This window comes from Talpa europaea, assembly GCF_964194135.1.
Source record: "Talpa europaea genome assembly, chromosome: 5".
Taxonomy (NCBI): Eukaryota; Metazoa; Chordata; class Mammalia; order Eulipotyphla; family Talpidae; genus Talpa; species Talpa europaea.
In genome coordinates this window covers 129,768,287-129,786,203 of record NC_140071.1, presented here as the reverse complement: position 1 = coordinate 129,786,203, position 17,917 = coordinate 129,768,287, and the positions used below count along the sequence as shown (strand labels likewise).

The window sequence follows — 17,917 nt, the reverse complement described above, 5'->3', positions numbered from 1 at the left end:
GTGTGTTATTATTAGAGGTTCAAAAGGGAGAACAGTTCAATAAAACTGGAGAAATTTACTAAGTGTTCACATTGTATTCTAAGTACTCTGAGAATTCTCAGAGTGACTTTCGTTTTTCACTTCAGCTATACATAATCTATTACAGATTTATGAAAGGGGGATTCTTACTTTCTTCTAAAAGATTCTTACTTTCTTCTAGGTTGTAAAGGGAAGAGACTCATTTTTGTGTTCCCAATGCTTAATAAAATGTTTGACACATATTTGATATCTGCAAATGTTTGAATTAACCTAGTTGCACAGCAATGTGTGAAAGAATCATTAACCTTTATTTTTAACAAGCCTTCATATATCTTAACTAGAGTTATCTTTCTTGTTATTTCTAGATTTAAGCCTTTTCAGACCTGTTTATGCACCTAAGGATTTTCTCGAGGTAAGTTCTATTGGATAAACATGTATATTAATAAGGGTACCTCTAGGCAAAGGAGTAGCCATATAAAATGCAAAGGAACCATTTAAACAATGGAATGACATGATCACAAAGATATATAAAGAACTCACACGACTCAACAAGAAGTAAACAATCCAGTCAAAAAATGGGCAGAAGAACTTAAAAGACACTTTTCCAAAGAGGAAATGAAAATGGCCAACAGGCATATGAAAAAAATGTTAACATCTCTCATAATCGGGGAAATGCATATCAAAACCATAATGAGTTGCCACTTTACACCAATGAGAATGGCACATATTAAAAAAACTAGCAACAATAAATGTTGGTGACGATGTGGAGAAAAAACTCTCCTACACTGCTGGTGGGAATGCAAACTGGTCCAACCACTATGGAAAGCTGTGTAGAGGTTTCCGAAACTACTGAAAATGGAGCTACCATATGATCCAGCAATTCCACTCCTAAGGATCTACCCAAAGGACACAAAAACATCAGTTCCAAAAGATCCCTGCAGCCATATGTCTACTGCAGCACTATTTATAATAGGTGAGACTTGGAAACAACCCAAATATCCCCAAATAGAAGACTGGAGCAAAGATGTGGTATATATACACAGTGGAATACTATTCAGCAATTAAAAAAGATAAACTAATGCCATTTGTAGCAACGTGCATGGAGCTAGAAGGGATTATGCTCAGTGAAATAAGTCAGAAGGAAAAAGAAAAATATAGGATGGTTTCACTTACAGGAGGAATATAGGGGAACCAAATAAGAGATCAGGGAAAAAAATAACAACAATAAAAAACACAACACAGCAAAACAAAAATAAACAGACAACTATAAATAGAGACATTCTGCAGGGGGCAGAGGGAGCAAGAGACATCAAAACAAGGGCGGGAAGAGCACAAGGGATTATGGTGATGGTGCACTGGTGAATTGGTGGTGGAAATTCAATGGGGAATACACATGAGAAAGTAAACATTGTATAAAATAAATAAATAAATACCAGTGACTGTAAATCATGTACCCTGCTACTTAACACATGTGGGTACTCAGTGAATCATTTTTATTTTTATTTCTTCCCTGTTAATTTAGCCTAGCAAGAACCGATAAAGGTCTGAACTAAGAGAACACCTTTGGAAATGGAAAGAAGTCAACAGATTTAAAATAGATTTTAAAGGAGGCTTTGGGATCTGATTAGATAAGGGACTGTGAGAAAAAGAAAGTGTGATCTTTAAGTGTCCAGATGGAGTAATTGGGCAGAAGTAACTTGCCCTTGTGATAGAAAATACTGGAGAAGGAACGGGTTCATTAGCAAAGATGAGCTTAATTAAGTTTGAGAGGCATATCAAGCATTCAAATAGAACTCTTCTATAGGGAGTTGGAACCCATTAATTATTTTAATGCACCTTTCTTTGATTCTACTCTTATACCTTATGTATAATCCATCAGCAAACCCTATCAGCTTACCTTCAAAATATATTCAGATCTAAACACTTCTTATCACACCACTGCTACCTCTCTGGTCCAAGTTACCATCTCTTGTCTGGACTATTTCAGATGCCTCCTAACTGGTTTCCTGTTTTTCCCTTACCCTTGTGGAGAATCTGTCCTTAGCAGTTTCCAGAGGAAGCCCTTTCAGTACAATTCAGAATAGTGACTCTTCTAGTATCCAGTTATTTTTCATGTCATTCTACTTAAAAATTAAAGTCACAACAGTGAGTTTACACATCCTACTTAGTCTACCCTCTCTGAATTCATCTCTTTTCTTTCTTCCTTGTTCTGCTCTAACCACTTTAGCCTCCATGCTTTCCCCTGATTTTCTACCCATCTAAGGGCCTTTGCTTCTTGTTTTCTTTTTCTGCAATGCTTCCTTCCTCCCACACACCTCCAACCCCGCCCCCCCATACCTGCCTGCATATTTCCTCACTGTTGTCTTTGCTTAAGTGTCTCCTCAGCAAAGCCTTCCCTGACTTCCTTGCATGGACCTTACATGCTTGCAACTCCTTATCGCTTTCTTACCTTTTGACATAACTTTTATCATGCACCATACTATTTTTCTATTTTGCTCTATGCCTGTCTTCTATTAGAAGTTACACAGGAGCAGGAGAGTCTTTCTGTTTTGTTCAGCTATACCAGTTACACAGTCACGTAGTGGAAAAGACTCACAAGACTTCATAGGCACAGCCACATAAGGCTTTCTTTCAGCAAGAAAAATGAAGCACATGCAAACAAAGAGATCCAAACTTCAGGCATACCTCCTAGTGGCATCTCTCAGTTGCACAGGATGTGTTTTGTCTTTGGATTGCGAACCACCAAGATACAAGTAAGAAACTTTGGTCTTGGGAATCAAGACACAAATTTTCCAAGAGATCTTTTATACCCCCACTGGTTAAATCAGGTGCAAAACAGCAACCTGAACATTTTCCATGAACTATGTAAATAAATTGATATAGAGTACCTTTAAGGTGCATTAAATAGCACATTATAAATGAATAATTGGTACATTCTATCCCATCATGGCCAAGAATCACTACCAGACTTCCATAATCTCTGGAGCTACCGCAAACCAGCTGCAAGTCTTTCCTGGCCTTCGCTGCTCTGTCTCTAACTAGAACAGTGCTTAAACCATTGTTGTTCAATAAAGAATTATTGAATGAATGAGTATACGAGTGAATGAATCTTTCACATTTTCTGAACCTGTTGGTTCATACCTTATTGTCAGTATAAAGCTTTCTGAGAAATAATTTCAGGCCTTTCAGAGTTTGAACCGAATAAGAAGTTTGTACCTGTATGTTGATTGGCATTATTTCTTTTAGTTTATTGAAGGTTTCTCCCAAACTTTGCTTTTCTAGCACTTAACAGCTAAAATGTCATGTATGTTTGTATGGTTATCTTTAAGCAAGTTTTCTCCTTAATTGTCATAACATTCAGTTTCCTTAAGGACTATTGCTGAATTGATCCTCATATTATTCATACTGAGATTATTCATTAATTCAAATTATTTCTATAATTTGAATATTCTGTAATTATTTCCTTATAGTTTTTGCATTTCTATATTTTCTCTTATCCATTATCCAGATATTTATAATTTCTTCTCCTTTTCTGTTCTGTATTGTGATTTTCCCATGCAGTATGATGCCTTATTTGGATAATCAGGCTAAATTGTGCTGTTCTATATTAATCTGTATTTAACACTGTTGAGTCTCTGCTAAATATTTAATTTTAAAAACAAATACCATTAATATTTTTAGTTTCAATTTGATGTTTGCAATTTTAGACTTTATAAATCTTTGGTATTACAACACATTCCATTTTATTAACCATTAGTTTCCATTTTTATTAAGACCTTTCTCAGATATGATTGTGTTTCTGTCATCATCATCTCCTTCACTGGATTGTTGATGAATTCTTTCAGAAGTTTCCATTTGAAAATATTTTTTTTTGACCATCATTGTTTCCCTAAATTGCATGTTAATTGTTAGAAAAACAAGAAAACATATAAAGCAAAACTTATAATACCCTCACACAGCAATAAACAACGTTGCTATAAATTTAACTTAAATATTATAAACACTTTTTGTATTATTACCTACAGTTCCCATATTACAGTATACAAACCTACTATCCTGTATTTTCTAATGTGAATTAACCATAATTTGTCATTCCCACTAATGGAATATTTATGCTTTTTCATATTTTTCTGTGATAAACAGTACTTCATTACTGTTCTTTCTGTACTTTCTTTGTAGGTATCTTATTTTCATACTTATAGAAATGAGATTTCTAGAATAATAATATGCAAATATCTAAGGCATTTTTATATGCTTAATTTTGAAAAGTATATAAATGATCTTTCTTATTAGCTTGATTTCTGAAATATCTTTCTTCTTGCCCCCATGTATTTAGTTTAGAACTTATATCCTGCACTGTTGCTTTTTCTAAAAACTATCTTCCTATAAACCTTGTCAATATCTGTTTTTAAAAGGGTTAGAGTTGGCTTTAAAATTTTCCCTAGCAGTGGGTGGGGGAAAGCAAATATTGTCTAAAAAAATGTAAAAAAAATAAAACTAGAAAAAAAAATAAACACAAAGGGAAAATAAATTTTCCCTAGTAAAATATACAATCAAGTGATTTTTATTTTTCTATCACCTTCCCTGGTGACATATCTATAATTAAGCAATTTTTATTTTTGCCTATCATCAAAAAGGTTTCTTTTTAACTACATTTAATAGTAGATCATTAGTTGGACTATTAAGCCATCCTAACTAAAAGAATATTTATGGTATTTTAACATTTCAGTACAATTTTATAGTATTTTACAGTGTACTTAAACAATATGTATAATCCCAAATAGTTTCTAATTATATGGTGATACACCAAGAATATGATTGCCAATTTTATAAGTATAAACCTTTTATTAAGAAACTAACAAATTTTGTTGGATTTGTCTTTAAAGGTATTAATTAATCTTCGCAACCCAAATTATGAAAATGGTGATTCTCTTAGTTTCAGGACTCATTTGGGTTTAATCCAGGTTCCTCTGAAAGTGAAAGACATCCCTGAATTGGTAAGTATAGGCATTTAAAATAAATTAGCTTACTAAAGAAAATAATCAGAAAAATATTTCAGTGCAGCATGTATCTAAGTGTTAAGATAGCCTCACTAAATAAATGAATAAGGTGAAAGTTTTTGTTAGAGAACGAGTTGCTTTGCTAGTAACTCAAAGATGAACTTGCATTAATCTATAAATGCTTTTTTTTTAAAAGATTTATTTTTTTTATGCAAACAAGAGTTGGGGCACAGGCCAGAGGAGTGGGGGGGGTGAGAGGATTCACCAGAGACAGAGTGGGGAACAGAACAGGCAGACTGACTGAAATACACTGTGGAGGGGAGCAGCGGGCGAGTCAGGAGAGGTCTGCTGCGCCATGTGGGTTGCTCCCTGGCCAGCCTGGGGGTCGAACTTGTGCTGCAGAGGCTGCGGATAGCTTCACAGGTTGTGTCTTAACCCCTTGTGCCACCAGGGAGGCCCTGTAAATGCTTTTGTATATCCCCATTTTAATAAACATCTTAGATTTGTAAGCAGCTTGTTGGTATTCAGGTACCTATAAAACTGAAATGATATAATTTCATAAAATATCAAGAAAGGTACATTTTGTTTAGTTCAGTCAACCTCTATTAAGTTCATGACATGATCACACACTGTGGGAGACGTGGGAGAGTAAGAGTGAACTAGAGATTGTCTTTACTCTGGCGACTATCACTTTTGACAAGGAAGTTAGTTTTAAAACATAGTAATTATAGAAAGGTAGAAAAGTTTCCTGAGTAGAATGAAGAAATTATCACTCTTGGAACTTGAGGTGATGATGCTAAGTGAAATAAATGAGCAAATAAAAGATAATTATAAGATGGCTTCACTCATTTGTGAAATACACATAACCAAAGAAAAACTGACAAAATTAGCTTTTAGATTCTGTGAAAAACATGGTGGTGATCAGAGGGGAAGGGTGGGGGGGGGTGGGACAGCGGGAAGAAGGGGTCGTGTGACAGTGTGATAGAGTTTTGTAAACATGTGGCAAAGCAAAAAAAAATTTGATTGACAAAAAGAAATGTATCAGTTTTCTTTTGTTAAGGACCTCAACATATGGCATATGGAAATATAAATGCTGTCTTGTCTTTGGTGAACCTGAGAAAAACTTGTAATTCTAAACTTTACTGTTATTAAAATAGCTGATGGGAGACTGGTACATGAATTAAACATGGAAGGAGAAGGTCAAGTCTAAAGCCTGCAGAAGATAGGGGGTATGGATGAGCAGTGTGCCAGTAATCAGTTTATTTTTCAGGTCCAATCTACCTTTTCTTGTTCTACTTTGTTATACTGGAGCTGGACATTATAAACATTTCTCTGTTGCCAATGAGCTAGATGTTAGACTTTGTCAATAGAGAGTTCTGAAGGGACACTGGAAGACCATAGCCAGAGAAAAGGGCTTCTCTTCCTGGATCCCTTATTGGGACCAACAGATCAGCAGCAGGGAGCCTGGTAGCTCTCACCTGGGCAGCTGTCAGCCCACCAGCTCCAGTATGTACCCTCCCTGCACATCTCTGTGGTAGCAGTCTCTCTCCACAAAGGTGTGACCTGTGTTGAGGGCAGGGCATCCTTTTTGTGTTCTCAATTTCCTTCTTGTTTCACTTACCTTTAGCCTAAAAGTCAGAGTTGTTTTCTACATTTGTTATTTCTGTTTTTTTCCTGTTCACATTTCCAGTTTTTGTTTCCTGACTGGACACTGACTGATGCAAGTAGTTGATTTTCTTCATAGACCTTTAGAAAAGCTCAGAGTTTGGAGACGCCATATGTTATGAAAGGCCATGGTGAGCCATGGGGCTAGAAATGCAGAGTGTGAAATCCATGTCAGGAGGGTTTACACCTCTCAGACTTCTACTGCCCTGCATAGTCGGGTAACTCCTCTGCCTCCTTGAAGACCAGAGTCATATTCTTTGGAGAAATAGACTGAGACACACTATGAACGCAGAAGCCTCAGACGTAGAGCAGGATAGCCAATAGGCACTGTCTTGAAAACAGAGAAATTAAGTGAAAGTTGACTTACTTGTAAGGGGATTTGAGAACCCTGACAAAGAGGTAGCTGGCTGGCTATAAAATGTCTCCCAATGAAGGCTACCACACTCTATGCCCAATTCTTGCAGACAGAGCTTCTAGTCATTTTTAATTCCCTCATTTCTAAATATGAATCTTCCATCTTCAAAGACTGAGACCAAAATGAAAACAAACAAAAATTAAAAGGAAGAAATACTTCCTCTGAGTACTTGTGACCACTAATAACCTTTTCAAGTTTGAATTTATATTCACTCTTACAGGATAGTATAAGTCTTAACTTGGCACCAGCTTCGCTTAGATCAGTAGAACAATGCAGGGCAGAAAGCATAGCATGTCACTGTGTCAGTGTGCCGTTAATAGGTAGACCTTCACTGTCCTTACAGCCAACCAGAGGCTACTTCCCATCCCCCACAAGGAATGTATACCTTTGGAAGTGACAGGTCACTTAGGTACAGTGTGGGAAAGCCTCTTACACAATAGGAACCTTTTCTTGTAATTCACATGATGATACCTTCATGTCCTTTCAAGAGGCACCACCTCAGGCCTGTGTTTCCAGTAGACTTTTATATAGTTCCACGCACAGTCCTCCATTTCAGATTTAATTTACCAGTCATACTTTTTTCAGCAAATAATGTTGCTTGGCAAAATAGCTGGTATTCCTTTGTAACCCAGTACATTTTTGGAATAACAGTGCTGGGAGATCATCAACTTAAGGTCATCTTCACATGAACAGAGGAGTTAGCTTGTTATGAATGGATTCTTCCCAATAAGACTTAAAAAATCATTTTTCTCAGAGAAAAGATCTTATTTGTGAAATAAGAATGGAATTTCATTAAAACAACAAAATAAAACATTACAGAAATGCAAAGGAGCTTTTAGGAATCAAAAATATGGTAAGCAAAGAAAAGATTGTAGAAGATTTGATTTTTCTCTATTTTAGTAAAGAAAATCTGTGTCAGAAAATAGAGTAAAAGCAAAAAGCCATAAGGAATGAAAAATAAGAGGTAAAATATTTTTTAAATTAGAGGATAGGGCCTCCCCTGGTGGCACAGGCAGTTGAGCACCGTGCTGTGAAGCTGTCACAGCCTCTGCAGCGCAGGTTTGATCCCTGCCGGCGAGGGTCCCACATGGCGCAGCAGACCTCTCCTGTCTCGTCCGCTGCTCCCCTCAGCAGTGTATTTTGTCAGTCTGCCTGTTCTGTTCCCCTCTCTGTCCCTGGTGAATCTTCTCACCTCCCACATCTCCAGCCTGTACCCCAGCTCTTGTATGCATAAATAAATAAATCTTAAAAAAAAATTAGAGTATAAATTCAGGAGGGCTAAAAACTGACCGAGAAGAATTCCAGAAAGAGAAAACAAAGGTAAGTGAATTATTAAAATTTCCAAGAACTGAAAGACAGGGATTTCTAGGGTGAAAAGGCCCACCACACCTATGTTACGAAAGAGAAAATATGCACACCGAAACACCTTTGCAAAAAGGAGGATTCTGGAAACATTTTATAAATAAAAAAATAGTATATATATAGTGTCAGGAGTCAGAGTAGCTTTGGACTTCTTGACAATATGAATTCAAGCCAAAGATTTTAAAGTAATGTCCTGAAAAATTTGAATGATTTCAAACCTAGGTGTCTGTATGTACCAATAGACAAATGTGGAATTGAAGTAGACATTTTTGGTTCTGTATGATCTAAAATATTTACTCTTGTTCAGGGAGCTATTGGTAGAAGTGCTTTAAAACAGGCTCTGAAACTAAAGGTGAAATAAGGGACACAGGGAATAGGGTCCACCCTAAGAGGAGAGAATTTCCAGAAAGTCAGTGATGAGAAGTTTTAGGACAAAGGCCATTCAACAGATTTGAAACACAGTGGTCTCAGTTTGGAGCAGGAGATTGGAGGATTCTAGGGTGAATCCTTGCAAGAAAAACACCAAAAGTATGGATGATTTGTCAGCATCAACCCCATGCAAAATTGTATTGTGGAGGGTCTTTTCAGAATTGTTAAAGAATGTAGGAAGAGCTAAGTGATTAGAGAAAATTAATTTCATTATCAACTGCATGGAAAAGGGTAAGAAAGGAAACATTTATAATATATTACATGACTCAGCAGTTCATAATATTTAGTCATAATTATACAGCTATTAATATGGGTTTAATCAAGAATTAGGATGAAATTATGTGAGAATGATGGAAGGAGGAGAGAGTGTACATGAGCTCAAATCCTTATTTCCCATAAAAAAATATATATCTGAAGCTGGTGAATTAAAAATAGAAATGTAAACTTGTTACTTGAAATACTATGATAAATACCAGAGAAAAAAGTGAAAGTTATTGTCCCTGGATAGTGGGCTAATTATGATTGTGTATGTGCTACGTCTTTTAGCTGATTTGACTTCTTAAACTGTTTGCTGCATGTAGAAATAGTATAATATGTGATTAGGTGGTTAGATTCTGAGGCCAACCAAAAGATTTAAATTCTTGCTCTGTCACATTAATGGCTGTGTGACCTTGAGCAAGTTTTCATGACCTGGAGGTCTTAGTTTTCTCATTTGTGAAATATGTTTACAAATAATATCTCATACAAGTATTGTACAAATCAAAAAGTGAAAATAGAATTATGTAGAATTATGTAGTAGAATTATGTCCCCCCCAAAGATAAGTTAAAGTCCTAATCTATAGTACTTTGAATGGGGTATTATTTGGAAATAAGATCTTTGCAGATACATTCAACTTAATGTCTTACTGAAGTAGGTTGAGTCCTAAATCCAATATGACTGGTGACTTTATAAGAAGATGAGACACAAGGAGAAGTAAATGACAGTAGAGGCAGAGGTTGGAGTGATGCATCTATAAGCCCACAAACACCAAAATTTGCCGGAAACAATAGCTGCTAATAGAAAAGCATGAAATATACTGTTCTGAACCTTATAGTCCTTTTAACTTCTTGACTTGGGAATTCTAGCCTCCAGAACTATGAGAATAAATGTGTGTTGTCTAAAGTTAGTGGTACTTTTCATTTTATGGCACCCCTGGGAAGGCAATGTATTAAAATCATACAGATTGCACTTGGAGCATAGTGAGCAGTATTACTACTAAATAGTCTTATTCCTTAGTTATTTTTTACTAATTGCTATACTGAACTATTTTTCTAAAGTGTAAAAAGCCTTATTACTAGTGGTTATTACTAGTATTACAAAATACTGTGACTGTGCAGAAGAGGAAGTGACAGATTCTTCTAGTAGTGGGAAGTCTTCTCCGAGGTACTGCCATTTGAATTAGTTTGAAGAAATTTGCTAAGAAACAGGGAAAAGATAATATATGAAAAGATTCATCATGAGTGGGACAAATTATGTCTCTGTCTGTCTGAGGGAAAGTGGAACTGATGTGGATTTATAACTATTGGGAAACCAAAAACCTGTGGCTAATTTTCAAGAAATTGTGGCTGTACTCACTAAGAGTATGGTTAGTCTTTCTCTTCCTGCCCTCATCAGGATTACCTGTCCTTACCTGCCTTGAGTCATTTGGCCTGCTATAATGATTCTGACTCCAGGATGTCTGGTTTATCTGTGACCCACCCTGGTGTGTTTGTTGGAGGAGTGAATTTGGGGAGGTTTCAGTGAAACTTGTTATCCTGTAATGGATGGTCCTTAAATCTAGCTCCGTTTATGTATTGTAACTATTTAAGTATTGTACATTGTATGTTCATTAATATTAAGAGGAAATTTCTTGAAATTAAAATGTGTTAACTCTAACGTGATTTACTAATTCCTATTTACTAGTTCAGTCATATGGAGGCAGCAGATTGCAACTGAATCTCAGTGGTATGGTTCAGATTTTACTGAACCCCTCCCCTCTCCTGCTATGAGAACTTAGCACCGTGCCAAGTGCCCGGGATGAAAATGTGTGTATGAGAGACAGTCGTAATCTTCCCAGATCTTTAGGCTAGGGGCTAGATAGGCAGTGAAGGTATAACTTCAAGATGATGTGTTTATATGCATATGTTAATATGCTTTGATAAAAGATAACACATGTGCATAGAGAGTTATTTATATCAGCTTGGAATATCAAGGAAAGAGTCCCAGAAGACAAGCTACCTTGGGTGAATCTTGAAGAAAATCTGAGATAGGGCTTAAGTGTACTAATAATGAGTAGAAAAGGTAGTCCAGAACAGTGAAACAAAAAATTGGTGTTCAGAATTTTGTTTGTTCTTTAATAGTTCTTTAGCATAAGTAAAATTCTTCATTTTGTTTATATACTCTAAAATGGAAAGATTTATTGGACCTAAGTTGTTTCCATAGTATTAAGTTCAAGCTTATTTTAAAAAATCAAATTTGGGCCTCCCCGGTGGCGCAGGGGGTTGAGTGCAGCGCTGTGAAGCAGTCCGCAGCCTCTGCAGCATGAGTTCGATCCCCGGCAACCCACATGGTACGGCAGACCTCTCCTGCCTCGCCTGCTGCTCCACTCAGCAGTGTTTTCGGTCGTCTGCCTGTTCTGCTCCCCGCTCTCTCTGGTGAATTCTCTCACCTGCCAGCGCCTCTGACCTGTACCCCAGTTCTTGTATAAATAAATAAATCTTTAAAAAATCAAATGTTATCATTGATTCTAATGATTTTAATGAGGAAAGATTGCTGAAAATAAATGGATGATAGTGATTGAAAATGGAAGAATTAGTTTTACCTCTTAACCATTAAAAATTGATGCATAACATAAGATGTAGTGCTTTTTTAAAGTACAGGTAAAATCAAGTTTACTTAAAAATTAAAATATGATGGTAGTTATTAAAAATCAACACAAAAATGAAATGTATATTTCTGTTAGACTAACTGTCTTGAAGGGACATTAATAAATCACTAACTTAAATAATAATAGATCATTAGGAAGGATTAAGACTAATTCCATTTTTTAAAGGAGAAAAAAATTTGGTTTTAACAACTAGAATAGTAACAAAACACTGAGGAAAATATTAATAGAAATATTTAATTACTTAGGGAATAAAAGTAATGTGAATAATATGAGGTTGTAATATATTTTTAAAATAACGGACAGACATGATTACTTTCCCTAACATTACTAGAAAAGTAGAGGAAGTCTGGAGAATAAATTTAATTTATTCTTATTTTAACAGAGCACTTGGTTGTCTAATTTTACTTAAAAATTAAGTTGTTTGGAACATTTGCACTGTTTAGTTGATTAAGAGCTGAGTGAATTACAGTACCATAGAAAGCTCAGATGCAGAATTGTATTGGTAATTTTAGACAATGATTTTAGAAAATAAAGTTGATAAGTGCTTCATAAACTGCATGTTTCAGGAAAGATTTGAATGCTATTAGTACTCAAAAGGATAATTATTATTTCTTATTTTACTGATTAGTCCATTACCTAAACAGACAAAACCAAGGACTGTTTAAAGAAACTTTTTTCCTTCTTATGATGTTTTTAAAATTTTTTTCATGTAAATAAAATATGCAATTCAAGGATATCTTTATGTTTTCTACTTGTTTTTTTCCTAACAGAGGAAAAAGTTTCTTTAAAAAAAACCAAAAAACAAAACACAATGGCGTCCTTTATGGTGGTTAGAAAGCACCAAAATATAAAACTATTTTTTGGTAGGAAAAATATGGGGAAAAATAGTACCAAAGGCTCTACATTTTGGAAAAATATTATGTGTTTAAGTTTCTTTTCCCATTATATATATATTAGTTTTCATGGGTTTAAGTTTGTTTTCCCATTACATATATTATACATATTTTTCCTAGAATTTTGTATCTTTTCTATTCATCTTTATTTCACAAGAAAATAGTAACAGTTATATATGCATAATAAAAAAAATCATGGTCTTAAATTTGGACTAATGTATTACTATTTAAAGGGTCAGTAATGTCCTTTTCTTTTTTAGATATTTGTATGAAGCAAAGATTCATTTACCATTATAGTTTTATTTAGGTTGATGTTTAGGTGAAGGTGATATTTTTCTAATAATGGGCAGCAAACTGAGATGTATGTTAATTCTGTGTTATTTTTCAGAAAGAATTCTTTGTGGAACTTGGCTTAACAACAGGACAACTGGGTATCGATGACTCCACACAAGTGCCTCCTGGTTAGTATTTTTCCTAGATGGTATATAATTAATGATAAGAGTGAATTGAAGATTTATCTTGTCACTCCCAAATTAATATAATAGTTTTTTATATGTGAAAACTAAGCATACTTTTTGCCTCTGCTTGGTTACTATTAATTACTTGATAGAATCCTGTACATTACAATTATCAGAGTTCAACTAAGTTTTATCTTTTTTTATGAAGGCCTTGAAAATAATTCTGAAAAGTGATTAAACATACCTAAGTCATTTTGTTGGCAAAATCTTTGTTGATAGTTTTTTTTTTTAATTGAAGTAACATTACTTATAACATTATATGAGTCTCAGGTGTGCATCAGATCATTAAAAATCAACATGTCTGCATATTACATTAGGTTTACAACTAAAAGTCCAATTCTGTACTTCACTATACATTTGACCCCTTTTACCTATCCCCCTCCCTTCTCTTCTGCTAACCAGTTAATAATTGGTCTTATAGTCTAGAAGTTTATTTTGCTTTGTTTAGTTCAGCCATTTGTTTGGTTTCTCTGTATGTCACATATCTGTGATATCATACTGTGTTTGTCTTTTTCCATCTGGCTGACTTCACTCAGCACGATAACCTCCAAGTCCATCTTCACTGAGTAGTATTCCATCATGTATGTGTACCACATCTTTATCCAGTCATCTGTGAATGGGCACGAGTTTGTTTCTAGCCCTTGGCTATTGTAAAGTACTGTGACAGTAGACATGGGGGTGCATGTATCTCTTCAAATCAGTGTATTTGTATTTCTTTGGTAAAATACCCTGAAGTGGGACAATGGGATCATATGGAATTTTTTTGTCTTCAAGTTTTGAAACTACTTTCCCTTAAGACTACACCAATTTACATTCCCACCAACGGTGTGTAAGCGTGTCCTCTCTATATCCTCTCCAACACTTGTTTCTTGTTTTTTGGGTAATGGCAAAAACACTTCATTGGCAGTGTTCATTTTCGCTTTACGGGTCATCAACATCTACTTTTATTATTTTTCACATCTCTAAATTTAGCCAAACTCACATTCTATCTTAAATAAAATTAGGTTGTTTTAAATATTAATCCTTTAGAAAATTTCCACAATTTTTCTCCTTTTGTGCATAAATACAATGTGCTTTTCATAAAAGGTTATATTAGTATCTACCTAAAATAGAAGGAAGTAAAAACTGACTTAAAATGTGGGAGGCCTATATTGTATTGAAATTAATTACTAGACAGGAGTCAAGAACTGTCCTCTTTTTTCTGCCACTGTGAGTTGGATAAGTCACTTTATGTCTCTGGACTTGTTCTGTTCTCTATGAAATGAGTTCATTATTTTATTACTGTTATTATTGTTAATAGTAAGCATTTTATTAATGTTATTATTGTTACTATTGTTAATAGTAATAGTAATAGGGATGATACTATTTTTATGACTCAAGATATGTATTATCATGTTTGAAAGAAAAGTACATATATAAGAAAATGGCTAAATGAACTTTATGAATTGCGCATACCTATAAAAATACCACCCAGATCAATAATGAAGCCTCCCTTACCCTCTTTCAAGCTTTGTCCCCTGTGTCAAAGACAACCACTATTCCGATTTCTAGCAACATAGATTTTTTTTTTTGGCCAATTGTTGAACTTCATTTAAATAGAAGCATATAATGTGTGCTATTTGGTATTTGATTTATTTTGTTCAATGTAATATTTATGAGATTCAATCATATTGTTGTATAAATTTGTAGATTTTGTTTGTTGTATTATAGGGTTCCAGTGTATTAACAGAGCACTCATTCATCCATTCTGCTGTTGATGGGTATTTGGGAAGTTTCAAGTTTGGATCTATTACAAATTAGGCTGCTCTGAGCATTATAGTTTTGGGAACATATGTATACCCTCTGTTGAATATACGCCTTCTGTTGAATGCAATTTCTTGGTCATCGGGTTTACCTAAATTCAACTTTAGTAGTTAAGTGCCAAGGAATTTTCAAAACTATTAGTACTGGTGTATAATAGTAGATTCCAGTAGATAGAAGTGGGACTTTATAAATGAAGTTGTCATCAGTTGGGTTTTTTTTTTTTTTTAAATCAAAGGCAGAAGTACAGAAACTTTTTTGTGCTGTGAAAGATACTATGATTTTATTTAACAAAGGAAAATTAGTTTATCAGTTTTTCTTCTTGATTAAATGTATTTCCTTTTAATTTATACAAACTTTAATGAACTTAGAACAATATTTTCCTACATATAAAGATAAGCGTTCTTGTAGTTTTCTAGAGAACCATTAAGTTTAAAGATAATTAAAAGTATCAATTCCAGGAAAAAAACCGTAATATTGTTTTAATTATGGCTAATCACATTTGTGTCTAATAATTTTATTTTCTTTTATCATTTTTAGAACTTTTTGAAAATGAGCATGTACGCATTGGGCAAAAAGGTAAGTTTTTGATATTATAATTTTTGAAACGAAGGCAGTCCTAAGTAAATGTCTCTATCATAACCTCCAGTTGAAACTTAATCTCAGGAAGGCTAAAGACCTAAAAGGAGTAATTTGTAGAAAATATAGCCACAGTTTTTATAAGGGGGAAAATGTACCATTTTGGTTTACCAACAACTGTCAGATAAAGAAGTTCACAGACTGTTCTCTAAAAAGCAGATAATAAATGACAGACATTCTTCAAGAATGTTAGTCTAATCCATTCGGCAGTACAATTTCATTTTAAAATCAAAGAGTCAGGTTCTCACTTTGATGCACCCCCACACTTCTCATTAGTTGAGAAGTAACTGCATTAGTTGAAAATGTAACTGTCACACTTCCTGATGACTGTTCACAATGGTAAGATTTAATAACCAAAGCAGCTCTTAGTTCTAGGTCTAGGCAATAATTTTTTTTTCTGTCTTTTGAAGTTTCTTTTCCTTGCTTTTAAATATCCTGTTTTGTCTTTGAAATACAAAGTGCAAGTAAAATCTTTGTGTCAGAACGAAAGTTCTTTGGCAATTAGATTGTCATGACCCAAACTCCCTACTGCAGTTGTTCAAAATCATTTATTTAAATATTTCATTTGTATGATTTGACATTTTCATTAAACACAACTGTAAATTGAAGTGTATGTTTGATGTCCATTACTTCACATGATGCCTTTGCTTTGTTTTGGGTTTTTTTTTTTTTTTGGTCCTGTCATTTTCACTTAGTAAAAGATTTTTCCCCCTTTAAGCTTACAAAGGAAACAGTACTGTTTAACAAATATCAGTTATTACCTAGTATGTGGGGTTTTTTTTGTTTTCTTTATTTGTTTTGGAGAACCTTTATTTCTAGACTTAATAGCTAGTATTTTTGTTAAATGAAAGCAAAAGGATATTGCATTCATTTTGTGAACTTGGCTGCTTGCAAATAATTTTTGGCTGCCTTAAAAGGTTATCAGATCTTTTTATGTTTTTACTTCTTTAAAAAAAATCCCTTTTTTCTACTGAGTTTGGCAGATAGCTAAGTCATCTTTTATCTGTGATAAAAGAATGCATATCTTCCATCCTTTATAATCCTTAGCCATAATACTGTAAATACATACTATTTCCAATCATAGAACATTCATGACATAGTAGGCTATGCCTAAGAAATTTAGGGTCTCTGTAGATATGACTTTATATATATATATATATATATATATATACACATTATTAGTTTTGGATTCATGGGGCCATAGTTAAAGAAAAGTGATTTCAAGGTTTCTACATGAAAAAGTTTTACCAGGTATGGTAAGAGATAGAGGAGCTTAAGACTTGAAACTTCTAGGGCTGCAGATAGGACCACATCCAAATTCAGAGAGTGAAAGAAGGTTGTCAAGATATAATTATATTACCTATAAAGATGAAATGTTAGTTTCCTAAAAGATTTTTAATTGAAGATTTCAGTGTTATTTCTTACATTATGAATTATCTAATGAGATTTTAATATACTCTTGCCAGTTCTAGCAGAACAAGACAGTGCTGCTGCTCAACAGTATATCAGACAAGGAAGTCCCACGGCACTGAGAGCTGAGTTATGGGCTCTCATTTTGAATATTTCCAGTCAACCAGAGGTAAGAAGGAAAAAGTTAGGGCTGAATTTGAGTTACTAATATTTATTTTTTTCAAAGACTAGTTATTCAAAGTAAAAATACTCTTGTTTCTTAGTCTAATATTTACCTTTTTCTTAATTTTCAAAATCACTGTAATTTTGAGTCCTAAGATATGATTAATGTATAATTTAAGTATTGTATAATTTAAGTAATGTATAATAATTTAAGTAATGTATAATTTAAGCGCTTATCATGAAAGTTTTTTTTTGTTAATGATCAGTTAGATAATGTGAATTTTATACATGTACCACAGCAATTTTAAGGAATGGACTCTTCCAACTTAGAACAGTGAAAATGTGTGGTAGACTTGGGATGTTAGAATAGGAAGAAATAAAGATAGTCATCTCAGAATATGTAAATGAGTGCTTTGTTCTTACAGTACCTTTAGGAATGTGCACTATCTTTATGGTTCTAAAAATTGACAGATTATGTGGGAATATTATTTTTCTATGCATAAGAACATTTTATTTTAGGAAATATAATGAATGAAGAGAAATAACCAACAGATAAGTAGTAGGTAATAGAGAAAATTTATGTAAGACTAATTCTTTTTGAAATATTCTTAGGATTTCACTTAATTATTTTCTGCTTAATCCCATTAATCATATAAGTCACCCATTTAAAGGTTTTAATAAACAGCAAGATAATGCCTTC

At 34.0% G+C, this 17,917-nt stretch overlaps 1 protein-coding gene across 2 annotated transcripts in view; it reads left to right on the top strand.

Moving 5' to 3' along the window:
- Positions 1–17,917, top strand: part of TBC1D19 (TBC1 domain family member 19) — a gene marked incomplete at both ends in the record, with an annotated part of 82,107 nt that overhangs the window by 25,525 nt on the left and 38,665 nt on the right. For both annotated transcript variants that reach the window (XM_084234043.1, XM_084234042.1), the window contains 5 exons: positions 384–430; positions 4,905–5,015; positions 13,077–13,149; positions 15,547–15,585; positions 17,112–17,224. In XM_084234043.1, the coding sequence (XP_084090169.1) occupies positions 384–430; positions 4,905–5,015; positions 13,077–13,149; positions 15,547–15,585; positions 17,112–17,224 (383 nt within the window). The remainder of the gene's footprint in view (positions 1–383; positions 431–4,904; positions 5,016–13,076; positions 13,150–15,546; positions 15,586–17,111; positions 17,225–17,917) is intronic.